The sequence below is a fragment of the Spermophilus citellus genome (assembly GCF_964194105.1).
Source record: "Spermophilus citellus genome assembly, chromosome: 19".
Classification (NCBI taxonomy): domain Eukaryota; kingdom Metazoa; phylum Chordata; class Mammalia; order Rodentia; family Sciuridae; genus Spermophilus; species Spermophilus citellus.
Window position 1 is genome coordinate 21,208,495 of NC_138201.1, and position 17,245 is coordinate 21,225,739.

The 17,245-nt window shown below is 62.4% G+C and overlaps 1 protein-coding gene and 1 long non-coding RNA gene across 3 annotated transcripts in view; both read right to left on the reverse strand.

Moving 5' to 3' along the window:
* Window positions 1-2,133: 2,133 nt before the first annotated feature.
* Window positions 2,134-17,245, reverse strand: part of EEFSEC (eukaryotic elongation factor, selenocysteine-tRNA specific) — a 116,671-nt gene continuing 101,559 nt past the window's right edge. Inside the window, exon 7 of one of the 2 annotated variants that reach the window (XM_081276099.1) lies at window positions 2,134-2,399. In XM_081276099.1, coding sequence (XP_081132225.1) covers window positions 2,209-2,399 — 191 coding nt within the window. In that variant the 3' untranslated portion in view covers window positions 2,134-2,208. The remainder of the gene's footprint in view (window positions 2,400-17,245) is intronic. The other variant, XM_081276100.1, reaches the window with a different exon arrangement.
* LOC308638508 lies at window positions 5,823-7,113 on the reverse strand. Its single transcript, XR_014019859.1, has 3 exons — window positions 6,574-7,113; window positions 6,415-6,523; window positions 5,823-6,313 (listed from the first exon to the last, which is right to left on the reverse strand). It is a non-coding gene; the product is annotated as an uncharacterized lncRNA (long non-coding RNA).

Here is a 17,245-nt window from a genome sequence, read left to right on the forward strand (position 1 = left end):
CGCGGTCTGCTGTCCCCATGCCACGCCGGGGTGGGTTCTCTGGGGGACAGAAAACACGGGTCTGGGCCGCTGAGGACGCTGGGCACCCTCTGAAGGTGTCCAGTCCTGGGGACAGGGGACAGGCCTGTCCTGCTCACCTGCCCGGCTGGGCCACGTCTTTGGGATGCCAGGCCCCATAGAGGGGCCACACCCGCGGGTCACCGCACATCCCAGGGTCCCACGCGGGGCTCCTGCTCCTTGTGACGGCTGTGGCTGGCCTCTCCTCTGCCGTGGGCCTCCATCTGTCCCCTGAGTCCACTCTGAGGTGTTTTTTTTTGGCCCCAGGGACTGAACCCAGGGACACTCCACCCCTGAGCCCTGTCCCCAGCCCTTTTTCTATTTTATTTAGAGACAGGGTCTCACTGAGTGGCTCAGGGTCTCGCTAAGTGGCTGAGGTTGGCCTCCACCTTGCGATCCTCCTGCCTCAGCCTCCTGAGCTGCTGGGAGGACAGGCGTGTGCCACCGTGACCAGCATTTCCTGGGATTTTGGGGCCGGCAGTGGGGTCTGTCGTGGGGATGTGGAAAGGGTGGCTGGTGGGACAGTGCCAGGTTGGGGGGCTGCGTCTCCCCCCAATGGGTCCTGGGCCCCCCTGGCTCTCCGTGGGACCCGTCTGCTGGCCAGCTCCTGGGCTGTGAGGAAGTCGGTGGCCACACATGGCCAGGTAAGTCCCCTGTCCCAGGGCCACACAAGAAGTGTCTTTGTCTTTAATAACTGGATGCCAAGGCACAGGCTGGGGACATGTCCCCGGTCACACGTCCTACACAGGACAAGACCCACGGCTGAACCCAGGCTGCTGTCCCCCCCTGGGAAGGGCTGGGAAGCAGAGGTCAGGCGCATGCCCATTGGTCAGGAGGGTGCGCTCTGACTCGGGGGGACGGAGGGACGTTGGGTTCAGCTCTTGGCACCAATGCTGCTGCGGATGCTGTCACCAAGGAAGGGAGGCCCCGGTGTCGGGCTCCTCCCTCCCCAGCAGGTCCCGTGGCGCTCGGGTGGGCCCTGCCTGTGCCCTGGTGTGTGTGGTGGGGGCTCTGGTCTCCTGGATCAACCCTGACCTGAAGCCCTCACCTGAGCCCCATCTGCCTGTCTCCGGAGCAGAGCGGTCTCTGTGACATGGTGGAGCCACCTGTGGGACTGGGTGGGCTGAGGGACGGAGGAGCCATTGTGACCCCCAGAGGTACCCCCATAGGGGACAGCAGGGGGGCTCCTAGGAGTTGGGGTGGCTCCCCAGCGCTGACCACCTGGCCCACGGGGGGAGCCGCACTGTGGGAGGAGGGTGGCCACACAGGCCCCACAGCTGGGGGGTGGCACTGGGCGGGTCCCCAGCCCCCATCTGGCTGGGAGCAGCCTTGCCTGGTCCTGGGGGGCGCAGGTACTGGGCCAGGTCACAGGCTCCTGCGGGGGGGGGGGGGCTGGCCCTGTGGCCGGTATCTAATTAGGGCCTCCTAGCTCCTGGCCACTGGACGCCGTGTCCCTCCCCTTCCCTCTGCCTTCAGCCCCAGGGCTCGGCAGCCCCGAGTCATCTGGTCACAACCTGCCCTGCTCCTGGTTAATGTCATTTTTTGCAAATTAAATCATAACGCGCGATTAGCAGGACCAAAGGAGGCGGCCACGTCCATCTGCGGCCACCGACAGGGACAGGCGGACGCCTGCTCCTCCTGGACATCTCGGGAGGCTTTGTGCCCCCCCAGTTGGTCCCACAGGCCACCCTTGGCTGAGTCTCCGACCTTTTAGACGAGGCCCTGAGTGGCTGAGGCTGGCCTCCACCTTGCCATCCTCCTGCCTCAGCCTCCCGAGCCACGGGGCCCGGCCTCCTAGAGATTCTTGAAAGTCCCCTTGGAACAGAGCCGGGAGGGGTGGGGACACTCCTTGAGATCACACAGACTGAGACAGACAGACAGACAGACAGACAGACCAGCAGCTGGGCTGGGGCCATGCGGTGTTTATTCACAGCTTCCAAGTGCCGTCCACCTGGGCAGGGGCTGGGCCACCGGGCAGGTGCCAGCTCTGGCCACAGCCCTTTCCTAGGCGGGGGTGGCCGCTGTCCCAGCCCTGGTCCTGTCCCTGTGCCGCAGCCCCGTGGGGTCGGGGGCAGCCCGGGAGGCGGAGGCACGTCTGGTTTGGCACACGGTGGCCTGGCCAGCGGAGGGGCCTGCGGGTCACCGGGTCCCTCAGGGGGCCTGGACCATGCGTTTCTGGGTGTCGAAGACGTAGCGCTTGAAGGACAGGCTGAGGGTCACGTGTGGCGGGGGCTCGGGCCGCTCGGGGCCCTCCTCCTGGCGGGCGGCCTCCCCTGGTCCCCCGCGTCCCCTCTTCTTGAGGGCAGGCGTCAGGATCCTCTTGGCCTCGGGGCTCAGGCCACCTGCAAGCACAGAAAAGGCTGGTCACCGCCACCCCCAGAAGTCCCCTTCCCTGGCCGGCTGCACCCCGCGTCCCCCGGGCAGGGCCAGGCTCTCGGTGCCACCAGAGGCCACCAGAGGCCCCGGGAGGGATGGAGGGGAAGAGGTGGAGGACACGGCGGAGGCCAGAGCACGGTCCCCTGGAAACCTGGGGTGCCCTGGGGGGTGGGCACTGTCCTGCGTACCCGGGTGGCATCGGCAGCCCTCTGTGACCCAGGTTGGTGACACATCCCCCCGGCCCACAGGAGCTGGCCCCGGAGGTGGCCGGACCCTGGACTGGCCTGGGCCCAGTGTCCCCCCTCACAGAGGCCTGGCACCCACCAAGTGGCCACCACCCGTGGGTGACAAGAGTGGCCGTGTCCCTGACGGCCGGACGCGCTGAGTGGCCTTGGTCCCCGGGAGCCACTCGGCCTGGCCCACCTGGAGCCGTGCCCTGTGTGCACCCAGGTCCCCTCCTGGTCCCTCAGGTCCCCGAGGGACCACACCAGGGCCCCATGGGGGGAGCCCACCGCGGGCCCCGGCTCTGGCCTGGCTGGTGGCTGCTGTGACCCGACGGGGACCTCACCCCCCTGCTGTCACTCGGCTAAGGAACAAGGCGGCTCCCCAGGCCACAGCGCAGTCCCTGGGGTCACTGTCACACACCCCAGTGTCCCGGGGTCTGCTCCCAGGCCACCGCGTCACGGGGCCCAGGAAAGCGCGTCCTGCCATCTCAGAGCAGTGACCGGTGGCCCGGTGTCCTGGTGCCAGGTGGAGGGACAGGAATGCGCCCAGGTGACCGGAGCCCCACAGGGACGCGCCTGTCCCCCCTGTAGACCTCCTGGCTCCGGGGACCGCGTCCTCGGGCCTGGTGCCACCCCCCGCCCTGCACAGGAGGGACAGGCTCTGACTCGGGGACTCGGGGACCTGCCCTGCGCCGCCCCAAGAGGCCAGCGGCCCACAGTGGGCCACTCTCCTCACGTCAGGCACCCAGAGTCCCCCACAGCAGCCCCGGGTCCCCAGCCTTCCCAGGTGACAGGGGGACAGCAGTGACCGTCCCCCTGCCCCCAGAAACGGGACCCTGTGTGAGGAGCAGGTCACCCCTGGCCCCGAAGGTGCCCGTCACCTGGCGCCCCTGCCCACTCCCGTCCCCCTCAGGCCCAGGATGCAGGGGTGGGGACGGGCTGCATGACCCGGGGTGACACTGCTTCCTGTGACTTCCCTTGGGGACACTCTCCCAGGGCCGGTGGCCTTTTCTCCCGGTGACCAGCTGGACACAACGGCCCGCGGGGTCCTGGCTGGGGCAGGACAATGAGGGGACGCCACTGGTTCCCAAGCCCTGGCCTCGGGTGCCACCCGCCACGGCCACCAAAGGCCAGCAAATTGTCTGGCGTCCCCGCTTTCATGTTGGGGACAGCCGGGGGGCGGCTGGCACCTCCCAGTGGGAACCGGACCCTGGTGAGCAGCTGGGGGTCACCGGCCCCCTCGGTGGCCCCACAGGGACAGGGCTGTGGTGCACTTCCTGTGCCGTCACAGCCGTGGTGACAGGGACAGAGAGCTGGGGCAGCCTCAGTGGCCGATAGGGGTCATGTGCCTGCAGGGCTGGTGGCTGGGCCCAGGCTGCACAGCTACAAGGGACCAGAATGTGGCCGAGCAGGACAGGAGGAACCTGGGGACAGTCGGCCAGGCACGAGTGGCCCTACACAGGGCCACTAGAGGCTGCGTGTCCCAACCTAGAGGCTGCCGTGGACAGCCTGGTCTCGCAGGTGACCAGCTGGGGAGCATCCTGGGCAGGGACTGGCCCACGGCCCTACAGCAGTGTGTGAGGCTGGGCGTCGAGGACAGGCACAGGGCAGAGGCTCGGGGACACCGGCCTGGCTCCTGACCCAGCAGCTGGGCTGCCACACTTTTCTTTTTTGGTCCCAGGAATTGAACCTGGGGACACTCGACCCCTGAGCCCCGTCCCCAGCCCTATTTTGCATTTTATTGAGAGACAGGGTCTCGCTGAGTCGCTCACGGCCTTGCTAAGTGGCTGAGGCTGGCCTCCACCTGGCGATCCTCCTGCCTCAGCCTCCCGAGCCCCTGGGATGACAGATGAGCGTCACCGCGCTTGGCTTCCAGCTGGGGGACCGAGAGGCGAGGAGGGTGGTGCTTAGCAGGTCCCCTGGAGCCAGCCAGGTCCTTCGGGGTGCTTCTGAACCCCTCTGGGAGGAGCCACAGCAGGTCTGGACCGTCCCAGCCCCTGGGTCAGGCTGAAGTCTCCTGAGGTCGCCTTTGGGAGCCACCGTCTTTAACGTCCTCGTCCCTGCCTCTCTGGCTGGGTGTGGGTGGCCCCCCAAGATTCCTCCCCTCCTTTGCGGCGAGGGACCCCGTGTGTAAACAAAGATGCAGTTTGCTGTGACAAGATAAGGTGATCAGGCCTTATCAGACCTGGGCGACACTGTCCCCAAGACAAAGGAAATCAGGGAGCCGGCGGCGGGCGGCCCACGCACCCCTTTGATTGGGAGGAAGCGGAGGCTGGGGCGCCCGCACCCCCATTTTGATGTCTTAATGTTGTTTAAATCCCCCTTTAATTTCTATTAAGCCTCTTAGCACAATGGAGGAGTCTTCAAAAACACAAAAGGCCCTTTGCTGAATCCTTCCCGCCCCACGGAAACCGAAATGGGGACGCGGGGCTTTGGAGATTGGGGGGCGCGTGGGGAGGAGAACGGGGGTGCGGAGAGGAAAGGATTGTTATTTTTTTAAGGCAAAAAGAAAAGCATTCTGGGCCGGGCAGGAAGGGGCCAGTCTGCAGAACCTGGGCTCCATTTGCAGAAGCCAGGGCGGCCTCCAAGGAGGACATCTGCGCCCTAAAAATTTTTGGGGGGTACCAGGGATTGAGCTAGGGGGCCCTTGACCCCTGAGCCCCGTCCCCAGCCCTATTTTGGATTTTATTTAGAGACAGGGTCTCCCTGAGTGGCTCATGGGCCTCGATTTGGCTGAGGCTGCATTTGAACTCATGATCCTCCTGCCTCAGCCTCCCCAGTTGCTGGGATGCCAGGCGAGTGTCACCGTGCCCGGCGACGGGGCCCTCAATTTTGAGTCCTTCTGTGACTAGCCTCTGGGAGGGGCAGCTGGTGGCCGCTGGCCAGGGCTCTGATCAACTGAACACAATCAAAGGTCAGTTTCACACTGTCACCCGCCTGGAATGGCGTCACACCCACCTGACGCTCCCAGCATGCTCATCCCCGGGACGTCACCCTGTGTCTGGTGGGAGCCCAACCAGCCGGCAGGCATAGGTGCACGGACAGACAGATGAACAGACAGACGGACCCCACCCCACGGCCCCCGGGGTCACACGAGGAACCTGGTGGCCGTGAGAGTGGACGCTCACCACGTCCTGACTGGGCACCGGGAGCCACCCTGAGTGCCCGTGGCCAGCAGCACTTTGGTCCCACAGCCACCCCTGGCGGGGGCAGGGATCACCATCCATACACCAGGAACCAGGCACAGAGACGCTCAGGAACTTGCCCAGGGACACACAGCAAGGACAAGTGGGTCGGAGCGCCAAGGTCCCCGAGGCACCACTGCCCTGTGCCTCCGGGAGTTGACTGATCCTGGCTCCCGGTGGCTGTGAGGTGGGCCCCGGGGACGTGTGAGCACAGACAGGGGATCTGCGGGTGCAGAGGCACAGAGACAGTGGGTGACGTGTCCCCAGGGCCTGGTGCAGCCTCCCCAGGAAGGAGCAGCAGGTCACTCTGTGCCTCTGTTTATGTCAGGAAGGCAGGGGACCCCGCCGTCGGGCAGGGGGGAAAACGGAGGACCAGAGACTCGGACAGACTGCTCAGTGGCTGAGGCTGGCCTCCAAATCACAGTCCTCCTGCCTCAGCCTCCCGAGCCACTGGGGGGACAGGCGTGTGCCCTGGTCCCCGGCTGGGTGTGGGCATCTAGAAGACCTGTGTGTACACGGCAGCGCCTCGCCTGCTCAGGCCTGTCCCCACACAGCTGCCACGCCACTGTCACACAGGTGGTGGGGGGGGGGGCCGCCCCGGCTGCTCCTCGGAGGGAGGGGATGGTGGCTGTCCTCGCCCAATGGCCTTGAAGGCCACCTTCCTACCTGCACGATGGTGAGCTCAGGTCGGCCGCTGACGTGCCAGGGCTCATGCAGACAGACGGACAGACGGACAGACACACGCCTCTGGAATGAGGACCCTCCTGGGGCCAGGGGCCGTCTGGCCAGCCTTAGGTCATTGCTACAGGAATGTGACCAGGCCCGGGGACTGTCCTAGAGGTGGCCCCGTGCAGGTAGGGTGCTGGGGGTGCCGGCGGAGAGGGCCTTCACGTCCACAGCTGGAGAAGGGTCACCAGGCCCAGGGACACGGCCAGGTGACCCGGCTCTGGGTTCTGGTTTTTCGCTCAGTCCCCGTGGGGGGCTCTGGGGGTCACAAGAGCAGCCATTCTGGTGACGGAGTGGCAGGTGTGCAGGGGGCGGGCCTGGCACACACAGGTGTTTTAAATGCCCACACCCAGCCGGGCGCCATGGCGCACGCCTCTCCTCCCAGCAGCTGGGGAGGCCGAGGCAGGAGGATCGCAAGGTGGAGGCCAGACTCAGCCACTCAGCCAGGCCCTGAGCAACCACCTGTGGCCCTGTCCTGTTGATAGAAGTGGGGACCACTGGCCTGGTGCTGCCCAGGGCCCTGAGCACAAGGTCAGGTACCAGCCACACCCCTCTGTGTGTCCAGGGGCTGCTCTGGCCCCAGTCCCAAGGCCGAGGCCACACAGAACGTCCTGTGGAGGACAAGCCACGGACCCCAGCGCTGTCCCCTGCTCCTGGGGCCTGCCCTGTCCCCTGCCCTGGAAACCAAAGCTGGGACCAGAGGCAGCCCCGGGGAGCGGGCAGGGGAGGGCTGTCTTGTGGCCTCACGAGAGAGACAGCACTGTCCCCCTCCCCAGGGAGCCGAATCTTAATGTCCCCGCCGCTCCCTCCCCAGGCGCGTCCCCTCTTTAGCAGCAGTTAATCTTCAATTAAAATACCTAGAGCCGAGGCGCAGAGCGCGGTTGAAAAGGCAGGGCTTAGTGACAATAAAAGAGAGAAGGAGATTCCACATATGAAAAATGTCACTTTCATGAGTTGGGAAGAAAAAAGAACCATCCAGAATAATGTGGCTGAACAAAAGCTCGGAGCTGTCATTTCCCAGGGCCCATGTGTGGCCTCCTGATTACTGCGTCGGGCCTCTTCCCGCGCACAGGGAGAAGCGGTGACCGGGGCAGGCCGATGGGGAACGCAGGGTGGCACTTGGCTGGTCCCCACGCGCCTTCCTGAAAGCGGCACATTTTTTTTTTTGGGTGTTGGGGATTGAACTCAGGGGCCCTCAACCCCAGAGCCCCGTCCCCAGCCCTGTTTTGGGTTTTATTGAGAGACAGGGTCTCACTGAGTCGCTCAGGGCCTCAATGTTGCTGAGGCTGGCCTCCACCTTTCGATCCTCCTGCCTCAGCCTCCCCAGCCATGGCGCCCGGCTGAAGCTGCAGAGGTCCTGTCTGCCTGGTGGCTGTCCACCCTGACCCCAGCCCACGTGGCCCAGCGGGTGTCCAGTTCCCAGCACCAGGCCGGGGAGAGGAGGTGACTCCAGTGACCACGTCCTGCTGCCTGCTGACACAGGCCGGCTGTGTCACAGGGGACATGTGGCCCTGAAGGACCTACGGAGGGTGGGCACTGAGTTCTGTAGCTCCCCCGGGTACTGGGGAGGCCGCTGCAGGCCCTTGGTGGGGGGCTGAGGTGCCAGGGTGGGAAGGGGTGGGTCTGGCCTGGCGCCGGGCAGAGTGGCCGGGTGTGGGGCCCGACGCGTGGAGCTCCTCATCCGAAGGACGCCCCACTGGACACGCCACGCGTCCAGGGCAGCCAGCGAGGGGCACCTGGGTGGGTTAGGCCCCCTGGACTCCAGGCTCCGCGTGGCTCCCAGGCCCTCAGAGTCCAGCCGAAAAGGAGCGGCAGGTCCTGGAGGACCCCAGCACCTGGGCGTGGCTGGGGGCTATTCGCAGGCCAAAGGCTGACTATTGATCTCTGATCATTTAATCACAGGTTAAATATACTAAATCACCCTGATAAATCATGTTTTATTATTTAGAAGAATCAAGGTCATCGAATAAACTGAACAACTAGATAGTGAATGAGTTTAACCAGAGATTAGAGAATAATACGATTATCCATAGTGGAACCTGATCGGATGATGTGATCACATCACCCCACACATTTAATGAGGTGTCACATATTAATGATATATTGACGACCATTAATCTCTATTAATAATAATCATTGTCATTAATAATGATTTTTATTAATCATGTATTCAAGGTAGCTCTGATCTAAATGCATTTGATTCTATAATCAATATATTCATAACGTCATTGATCACGTGGGGCATTACTATATTATTAATGCATTTAAATAATAGTTAAGATAAATGATTTATTATTTATTAATGAATTATTTATTTATTATTCCCTGTTTAGCTACGTGAGAGCGCCCAACGTCGGTCCTGTCTGCTCCCCTGGGTGCCGTGGGGACAGACCCAGTGACCCCCAGGCACGGGACAGGGCTCCGCATCAGGGCCACGTCCGATCAATGATATTGATTGATCAAACATGTTGACATGTGAAGGACCCTATTTCTACTTAGAATATTATTTGATCATAAATGAGCTCTTCAAGTGCCCACGTGGGTTGTTTAAATGTCACCTGAATGATGGGGACAGTCCCTGGGGACAGTGTGCGGGGCCTGTGGCTGGGCCACCTCTGTCCCCGGTGCCCAAGGCCAGTCCCACGACAACCCGAGGCCCTGGCCTGGGGTCTGGAGGGCTCCAGGTGCCGGTCCCCTGCCCTCTCTGGTGGCCTGGGGGCTCAGGTCACAGGGGTGGCTGTCTGAGGGGCTGAGGGTCCTCCCAGGGGACCCTGGGCTCAGGGCGCCTGCAGGGGTCACCACAGGGACCAGAGACGCCCTGGGGCAGCGTCAGGTGGCCAGGTCAAGAGGGCTGCAGGCGCCCTGTGCGGGTGGCCCCTGCTCTGCCGGCCCACGGCGAGGTGTGGCTTGTCCCTGAGCGGGCCACCCCCAGGGACGGGGACACTCCAGGTCACGAGGGCCAGCCCATGGCACACAGGGCGGTGTGGTCACCTCTCCCGGCCCCAGGGAGGAGCAGCCCCATCGGCCACCGCAGCCCAGAGGGACGAGCCCTGGGGTCAGGCCAAGGCCACCCCCGCGTGGTGGCTCCCCAGCAGGGCGCGGCGTGAAGCCACTGTGTCCAATGCAAACCAGACCCTCCGTCCCCCCCAGAGCCACCCAGTCCCCACCACAGCCTCCCCTATTCCGTCACTAGGCCATGTTCATAAACTGGGGCTTGGTGGCCAGGCCACCAACCCCACCCAGCAGCGTGAGGTTGGGGCGGTTGGGGGCTGTTCCAAGGACCCAGGGCCAATCCCTCCCAGGGACACCGAGAGAGACCCGGGCTCTGGGCCTGGGTCCCCTGCGGACGGGCGGGGCAGGCTGCTACATGCTGACAACACCCGCTCCTTGGGAGGCTGAGGCAGGAGGATCGCCAGGTAGAGGCCAGCCTCAGCAACTTAGCGAGGCCCCGTCTCAGAATATAAAATGAAAAGGGCTGGGGACGGGGCTCCGTGGGGCAGTGGCCCTGGCTCCCATCCCCAGCCCAATTAAAAAAGTTGCCAGGTGGCCCTGAGGACCCCCAGGAGACCAGCAGCTGGGACCGTCCGCCTTTACTCAGGACAGTAAGATGGCCGCCCGTCCACCCCCGTCTTCTGAACCAGGTTTCCGGAAAGGGCTCAGGGACAGAGCTGGCAGAGTGGCCTCTCCCCGTGTGGTGTGGGAGACTGGGGGGGCCACATGGCTCAACAGAGTGTCCCAGGCAAGGGGACACTCATAGGGCAGGGAGGCCTGGCCAGGCCGGTCCGTTCCTGGAGGGCAGCCAGCCTGTGGTGTGTGACTGGGTGGGGACGTGGCAGCCTGGGCCAACACCGGGAGACGCATGCGTGACATCACAGGCACAGAGTGGCCCTGGGAAGTCCTGCTCACTGTAGCCAGAGCTGCCCCAGAGCAGGGCGTGGGGTTTGGTTATTTTAAACTGGGGATTAAACCTGGGGTGCTGACCCCTGAGCCCCGTCCCCAGCCCTTTTTAACATTTTATTTAGAGACAGGGTCTCGCTGAGCTGCTCAGGGCTTTGCTAAGTGGCAGAGGCTGGCCTCCACCTTGCGATCCTCCTGCCTCAGCCTCCTTAGCCACTGAGATTGGAGGCAACCTTGCCGGGCCAAGGTACCTCTAGGGATTGAACCCAGGGGTGCTGACCCCTGAGCCCCGTCCCCAGCCCCTTTTTCTATTTTATTTAGAGACAGGGTCTCGCTGAGCTGCTCAGGGCTTTGCTAAGTGGCAGAGGCTGGCCTCCACCTTGCGATCCTCCTGCCTCAGCCTCCCAAACTGCCAGGATGACAGGCGGGCGCCACTGCACCCGGCTTAAAGCACAAAGTTCCAAGGCACACTAAGGGTCAGGGAGAAGAGGCACAGAGTGACCCCCGGGTGGTCAGGGGACCTGGGGAATCCAGGCTAACTGGAAACGCAGGCTTCAGAAGCAGGAGATGGCAGGAGGGTGGGGGCGTGGCTTCCCTCAGGGCCTCTGGGGAGTCCAGGGGGCCTTGTGCAGACCTCCTCCTGGCCTGGGCAGCCTGGCCTCTCAGGCAGGCAGGAGGGACTGTCCCCCTGTGGGCCCCTCTGCTCCTTCTCCCACTGACCCTGGGCAGGCCCTCTGCGGGGAGAAGGCTGGGTCCCTCCCTCTCCCTCCTCCCTGCACAGGCTCCTCCTGCGGCTGGACCCAGGGAGAGGGCAGGAGTTGAGAGAGTGACCAGGATTTATGGGCCGGGCCTGGGGGGCTGGGGGGCTGGGGGGCGGGGAGCGGGGGCGCCTTTGGCCAAAACAATATTTAATATTTTTTTTCAGGGCAGCTACAAAGCCAGGATGAGGCTCTGGGCCCTCAAACAAGCCCATAAAATCGAAAAATATTTATCTGGAAGGGTGGCAAGTCCCATAAAAGTTTTATGAAGGTTTTACGGTCACCCCTCAGGAAGCTGGCCGCTCGGTCACCTCCCTCCTACCCCGGGGGAGCGGGCAGCCCAGGCGCAGGCGCACCCACGTCCACACACAGGTGGACACGCAGGCCGGCCACAGGGAGGGCCCCTGCCCAGGTGACCTTGGGGCCTCAGCTCTGCGTGGCCTCCCCCTCTGCCAGGGCCCAGGGTCACAGGCTGGCTGTCCTGTCGGGGTTCTTTACCGGGCAGCCTGGGAGGGTTTGGGGGGAAGCCAAAGATGACCAGGGCTTTGCTCAGCTCCGGGTGAGGATCCCCAGTTGGTGGGCACAGTGGCCCACGCCTGTCCTCCCAGGGGCTGGGGAGGCTGAGGCAGGAGGATCGCAGGGTGGAGGCCAGCCTCAGCCAAAGCAAGGTCCCGAGCCACTCAGGGAGACCCTGTCCCTAAATAAAATGCAAAACTGGGCTGGGGAGGGGGCTCAGGGGTCGAGGGTCCCTGGGTTCAATCCCTGGTACCAAAAAAATAAAAATAATAAAACAACAATCTCCATTTTAGAGAGAAAGAGGCGGCCTCAGGGGCGAGGCCTGCCCGGGCGGCCCAGGAAGTGGCTGAGGGAGCGGCAGGCCCAGGCCTGTCTTCTGTGCTTGGTCGTGTCCTGAGGTGGTGGACAGAGTCCTCCAGGCCTCTCCCAACAGGGCCCACTAAGCCCGTGACGTCCCCCACGACCTGAGCCCAGCCACAGGCCGTCTTTGCCTTTCCACTCCATTCCTTTCCTACCCCAGGGCCTTTGCACAGACGCCTGCCCCTAACGCCCTCCCTGTCCTGTGGGTGAGTTCTGAATCGCACTCCATCTCTGGGTGGACACTGCCTGCCAGGAGGGTTCCGTACTCCCACAGGCCCAGGAGCCATCTTGTCTTGCCACCCTGTCCCCTGCCTGTCACACTCGGGTGCCTGGAAGCACGTGCTCTGTGGCACCGACCCCACCGCCGTGGGAGTCCCAGTCAGGGCTGGAGCACTTTCTCTATTTTATTGAGAGACAGGGTCTCGCTGAGTGGCTCAGGGCCTCGCTAAGTGGCTGAGGCTGGCCTCTATCTTGCGATCCTCCTGCCTCAGCCTCCTGAGCTGCTGATAGGACAGGCACGCATCAGACAGCCTCTCTCTGGGGACCCTGAAGCCACGGTGGCCGCGTTTCTCAGGGGCTAGTGCAGGCCCTGCCCAGGGTGAGGCCGCTGGCAGATGGTTCCCGTCCTGGGTGCTGTGCTGATGCTGACGGCAGATATTCCTGACGCATTGTCTTACTCCATCCATCTTGGTGAACGCTCTGTCTCGTAAAATTGCTTTAATTATGTGATTTTTTCGGGTCTATCTTCCTCATCTGAGTTATTTACAGTGTCATTGTCCCCCTTGCGAGTACCACGTCTAAACATTGTTCTAACTGGGCCTTCGATGGGCTTTGTATAATTTTTACAATCGCTTTGAAAAGCTTCGATGGCCCGGGAGGAGGCTGGTCCCTGGTGGGGGGACAGGACACCCCAAAGTGCTCTGTCTGGGCTCAGGGACTCCTCCCCCAGGGTGGCCTCTGGGAGAGGCTGGTCCTGCTCTGGGGGCGGGGTGGCTGCTGGATCGGGTTTCAGAGCTGCCGTCCCCACAGACCCCAGGGCCAGCCCCACCCAGGGCCAGCGGGTGGGCAGGACGCCTGGGACGGACGGGGTTTGTTTGGCTTTTTGGAGGGATTTTGGAAATGTCACCTTTCACCCCTCACCGAGTTCTTCTGCAGGGTCCCCGTGGGAGCTGGGGCCAGCTGTGGGGACACGGTCCTGGGAGTGACCCGGGGGTGGATCCACAGTGACCCTCCCCAAGTCCACCTTGGACCTCCCTGTGACGTTGGCTGGGGACAGGGGTCGGGGGGAAATCTGGCCAGCAGCTGAGGACCCCTGATGGGGAGGGAGGCTTCAGGCTCGAGTGGGCTCTGGGGGGACGCGTTTGTCCTGTGGGGATCTGTGGGTCGGGGGAACTCTGGGCAGTCAGAGGCCAGGCCCTGACCTGTCCTGAATGTCGCTAAGGAAACATGGACATGGCCAAACGGTCCTGGACTCGTTACCAAAGAAATACAAATAAAAGCCACGTGCAGTGGTGCATGCCTGTCATCCCAGCGCTGGGGAGGCTGAGGCAGGAGGATTGCCAGGTAGAGGCCAGCCTCAGCCATTTAGTGAGGCCCTGAGCCACTCAGCGAGACCCTGTCTCTAAAGAAAATAGAAAAAGGGCTGGGGACGGGGCTCAGGGGTGAGCGCCCCTGGGTTCAATCTCCAGGACCAAAAAAATAAAAATAAAAAAATAGAAACAGAGAGGCCATTTTCCGTGTATTAAATTACAGGGACAGACACCACAGGGGCGGCCTGCGGACAGAAGTACAAGACGACGTGACACTTTGGGGACTCTGTGGCAGGCATTCTCCGGCAACTTTTAAATGACTGTGGTTATTTTCTTTGTCAAAATCAGAACAATCTGCCTGCTGAGAATCTGTCTTCAGAAAACCCCCGACGTATTAAAAAGGAGATCGACAGACAAAATGTCCCCAGTGACGCCGCCACAGCAGTGACAATGACCGAGGCTGGGGGTCGCAGGGGCGGGAACCCTCAGGCCCTGGGGCACCGCACAAGCCCATTTCACAGATGAGGATACGAGGCTCAGTGAGGCCCAGTGTCAGGGTGCTACCCTGTGGGGCGCCCTCCCTAGAGACCCACAGCGTGGGGCAGTAAGAGGAAATGTTCACAGGGACATTCACTGAAAGGGACGAGGACGTCACCCCAGAGGATCCAGCCACCCAGAAGAAGTCTCTGCAAAGCAAGGTCAGAGGAAGGGGGAGGCTCTTTCCATTTCTCTAACATGGACAGAGGAGAGATGGGGACGAAGGGACGTCACTTCCCATGTCACAGAGGAATGCACGACCAGGGACACCCCACAGCAGGTCCACCCCCAGGAATGGGAAGTCACACCTGCGTGTGCACCCTATTGCCACAGACAGCTTAGGAAGAAAAAGTGAGAAAAGAAAAAAAAAAATGTTCTTGAATGAGCATCACGGCTGCTTTCAGGTTTTAAAACAAGAGTTTGTGGTTGCTTTTCTTTTTTCCCCCAAACTACCTGAAACATCTCATTTGGAGACAGATGCTGAGGCCAGGCCCTGACCCCACTGTGGGAGGTTGTGCCTCTGTGGCCAAAAGCTACCCCAAGACTGAGTTCAGACCAAACTGGGACTTTTGGATTTCATATTGGGCTTGGCAAGACAATAGGGAGAACTGTCAGAGGCAGAGGATGGAGGGCTAACAGCGTGGGCTCTGGGGCTCCATAGCTGTGTGACTTTAGGTCTCTGTTTCTTTGTTTCTAAAATGGAAATTTCACTCATTAGTACTATGGTACCCGCCTGTCATTCCAGTGGCTCAGGAGGCTGAGGCAGGAGGATCGCAAGTTGGAAGCCAGCCTCAGCCACTTAGCAAGATCCTGTCTCTAAGTAAGATATAAAAAGGGCTGGGGACAGGGCTCAGGGTTAAGTGTCCCTGGTTCAATCCCCAGTATAAAAAAAAGGGGGGACATCAAGCTCAGGAGGCCTCCTGTGAGTGGTTGTGGTTGGGAGCGACATGTTCTGGATTTGCATCCCAGCCCTGCTGCTCACTGGGGACGCTCTGGGTGCCTCTCTGAGCCTCGGTCTCCTCATCTGGAGAATGGGCCCACCTGCTGGGGGGCTGCGGGGGCCAGGCAGGTCTGTGGAATCGTCCATCTCGTGAGGACGTGAGGTTCTTCTCTGCCTGGGGACAGGCCCCTCCCTGCAGGGCGCAAAGCGAAGTCCCTCTGTGTTGTCACCTCTGAGTCTGTCTCCCGGAGCCCACGGAGTTGTGGTCAGTGACGGAGAAGCTCATTCTAGGTCACCAAAGTGGTCACGTGGGGTCCCCTGGACTGTGCCTGTGGCTCCGCCGTGCGCAGTGTGGGGCGGGGCCTGGAGCCTCCTGGGTCAGCTGGACGCACTGTGTGTCCCCTGTTGCTAAAGGAGGGCCCATGCCAGCCTCCCAGGTGGCTGCTCCAGGAGCCCTTGGGCCTGGCAGAGCCGGCCACACCCCAGCGGGTCCTCGCATGGTGGAGCTGTGTGGCCCATTGTCCCAGAGAAGCAGGTGACGCAGAGCGACTGCGGGGGGCCTTCAGCTTCTGCCCTGATTGTCTCCAGGGGCTGGTCACCAAGGTGTTCCCCCCACGCACTGTGGCTACTGGAGCTACTGTCCCACCCATCCCTCGGCTGCTGGCCAAGGTGACCCCGAGGCTGGGCCACTGAGCTTTTTCCTGGTCCCAGGGACTGAACCCAGGGGTGCTAACCCCTGAGCCCCGTCCCCAGCCCTTTTTATATTTTATTTAGAGACAGGGTCTCGCTGAGTCGCTTGGGGCTAAGCTGCTGAGGCTGGCCTCCACCTTGCGATCCTCCTGCCTCAGCCTCTTGAGCTGCTGGGATTGCGGGTATGTGCCATGGTGCCCGGCCAGTTTGTTTTTAATTGGGAGGTTTTATATAAAAACCAAATAAGATAGAACTGAGGCCAGACATGGTGGCACATACATGTCATTCCAGTGGTTAGGGAGGCTGAGGCAGGAGGATTAAAAATTGGAGGCCAGCCTCAGCCACTTAGCGAGGCCCTAAGCACCTCAGCGAGACCCTGTCTGTAAATAAAATATAAAAAGGGCTAGGGACGGGGCTCAGGGGTGAAGCACCCCTGAGTTCCATCCCTGGTACCCCTCCAAAAATAAAAAAAAAAAAAACAACAGAGGATGAGGCTGGAGGACAGACTCCGTTTCTCCTCCATCCTGGCCTCCACCATACCTGCTCAGCCTCCCAGGCATCTGGCCTCCCAACCCAAAGAAAGAGGCCACTGACAGGAAACCCGAGGGCCCTTTGCCTGTCCCCAGCCTGCCCTCCTGAGCCAGCGCTGGGGCCACTGGTGCCCGAGCCTCTCCTGGCTCCTCCCAGTCCGGAGGCCGCAGCTCCAGCACCTGGACTCCGCGCCCCACTTTCCAGCCTGCGGCTCCCCACGCTCCCCCGCCCTCCCTCCGTCACCTGGCACCGGGTGACTCCGGCTTCCTGAGGATTCTTTCCCAATTAAGGCGCCTCCAACAAGGTCAGAAGGAGGATGGGGCTGGGGGTGGAGGCTGGGGCTGGGGGTGTTGGCTGGTGGCAGGAGGAATCCAGAGTGATATTAACAAAGAGCTCGGGGCCACCCGAGGCCACACGCTGCAGGGGCAGCTGCCCGGGAGGAATGTGCGCTCCAGAGCTCGGGCTGTCCCCGCGCGCCCCGTGCCCGGGCCCCCACGCAGCGCTGGGGGCCTCCTCCAGGACCTCCCTGCTGGAGTCTGCCCGAGGCTGGGGAAGGGGAAGCCTCCCTCCCTGGCCACGCCACGCTCGCCCTGGGGACTGTCCTTCGGGGGAGCTGGCCCGGGAGGAATCGCGGAGTCCCCTGGAAGGCGCAGGCTTGGGGTCCTTGGAACCTGAGGACCCGGCCCCCGCCCCAGCTCCCAGGGAGGTGCAGAGGGTTCTCAGGCCGAGAGCCACCCGCCCTCGCGGGGACAGCTCTGTCCCCAGCTCCCACCCAAGCTCACAGAGGCCCAGGGCCGTGGAGCCAGGGGTCACCGTGGAATGCATCGACCTGCTCCGTGTTTGTGGCTGTCCCTGTCTGGGAGCTGGACCTCGCTGTTGCTGGGACGGCCTTGAACTTCAGGGTGTGAGTGATCCCCTC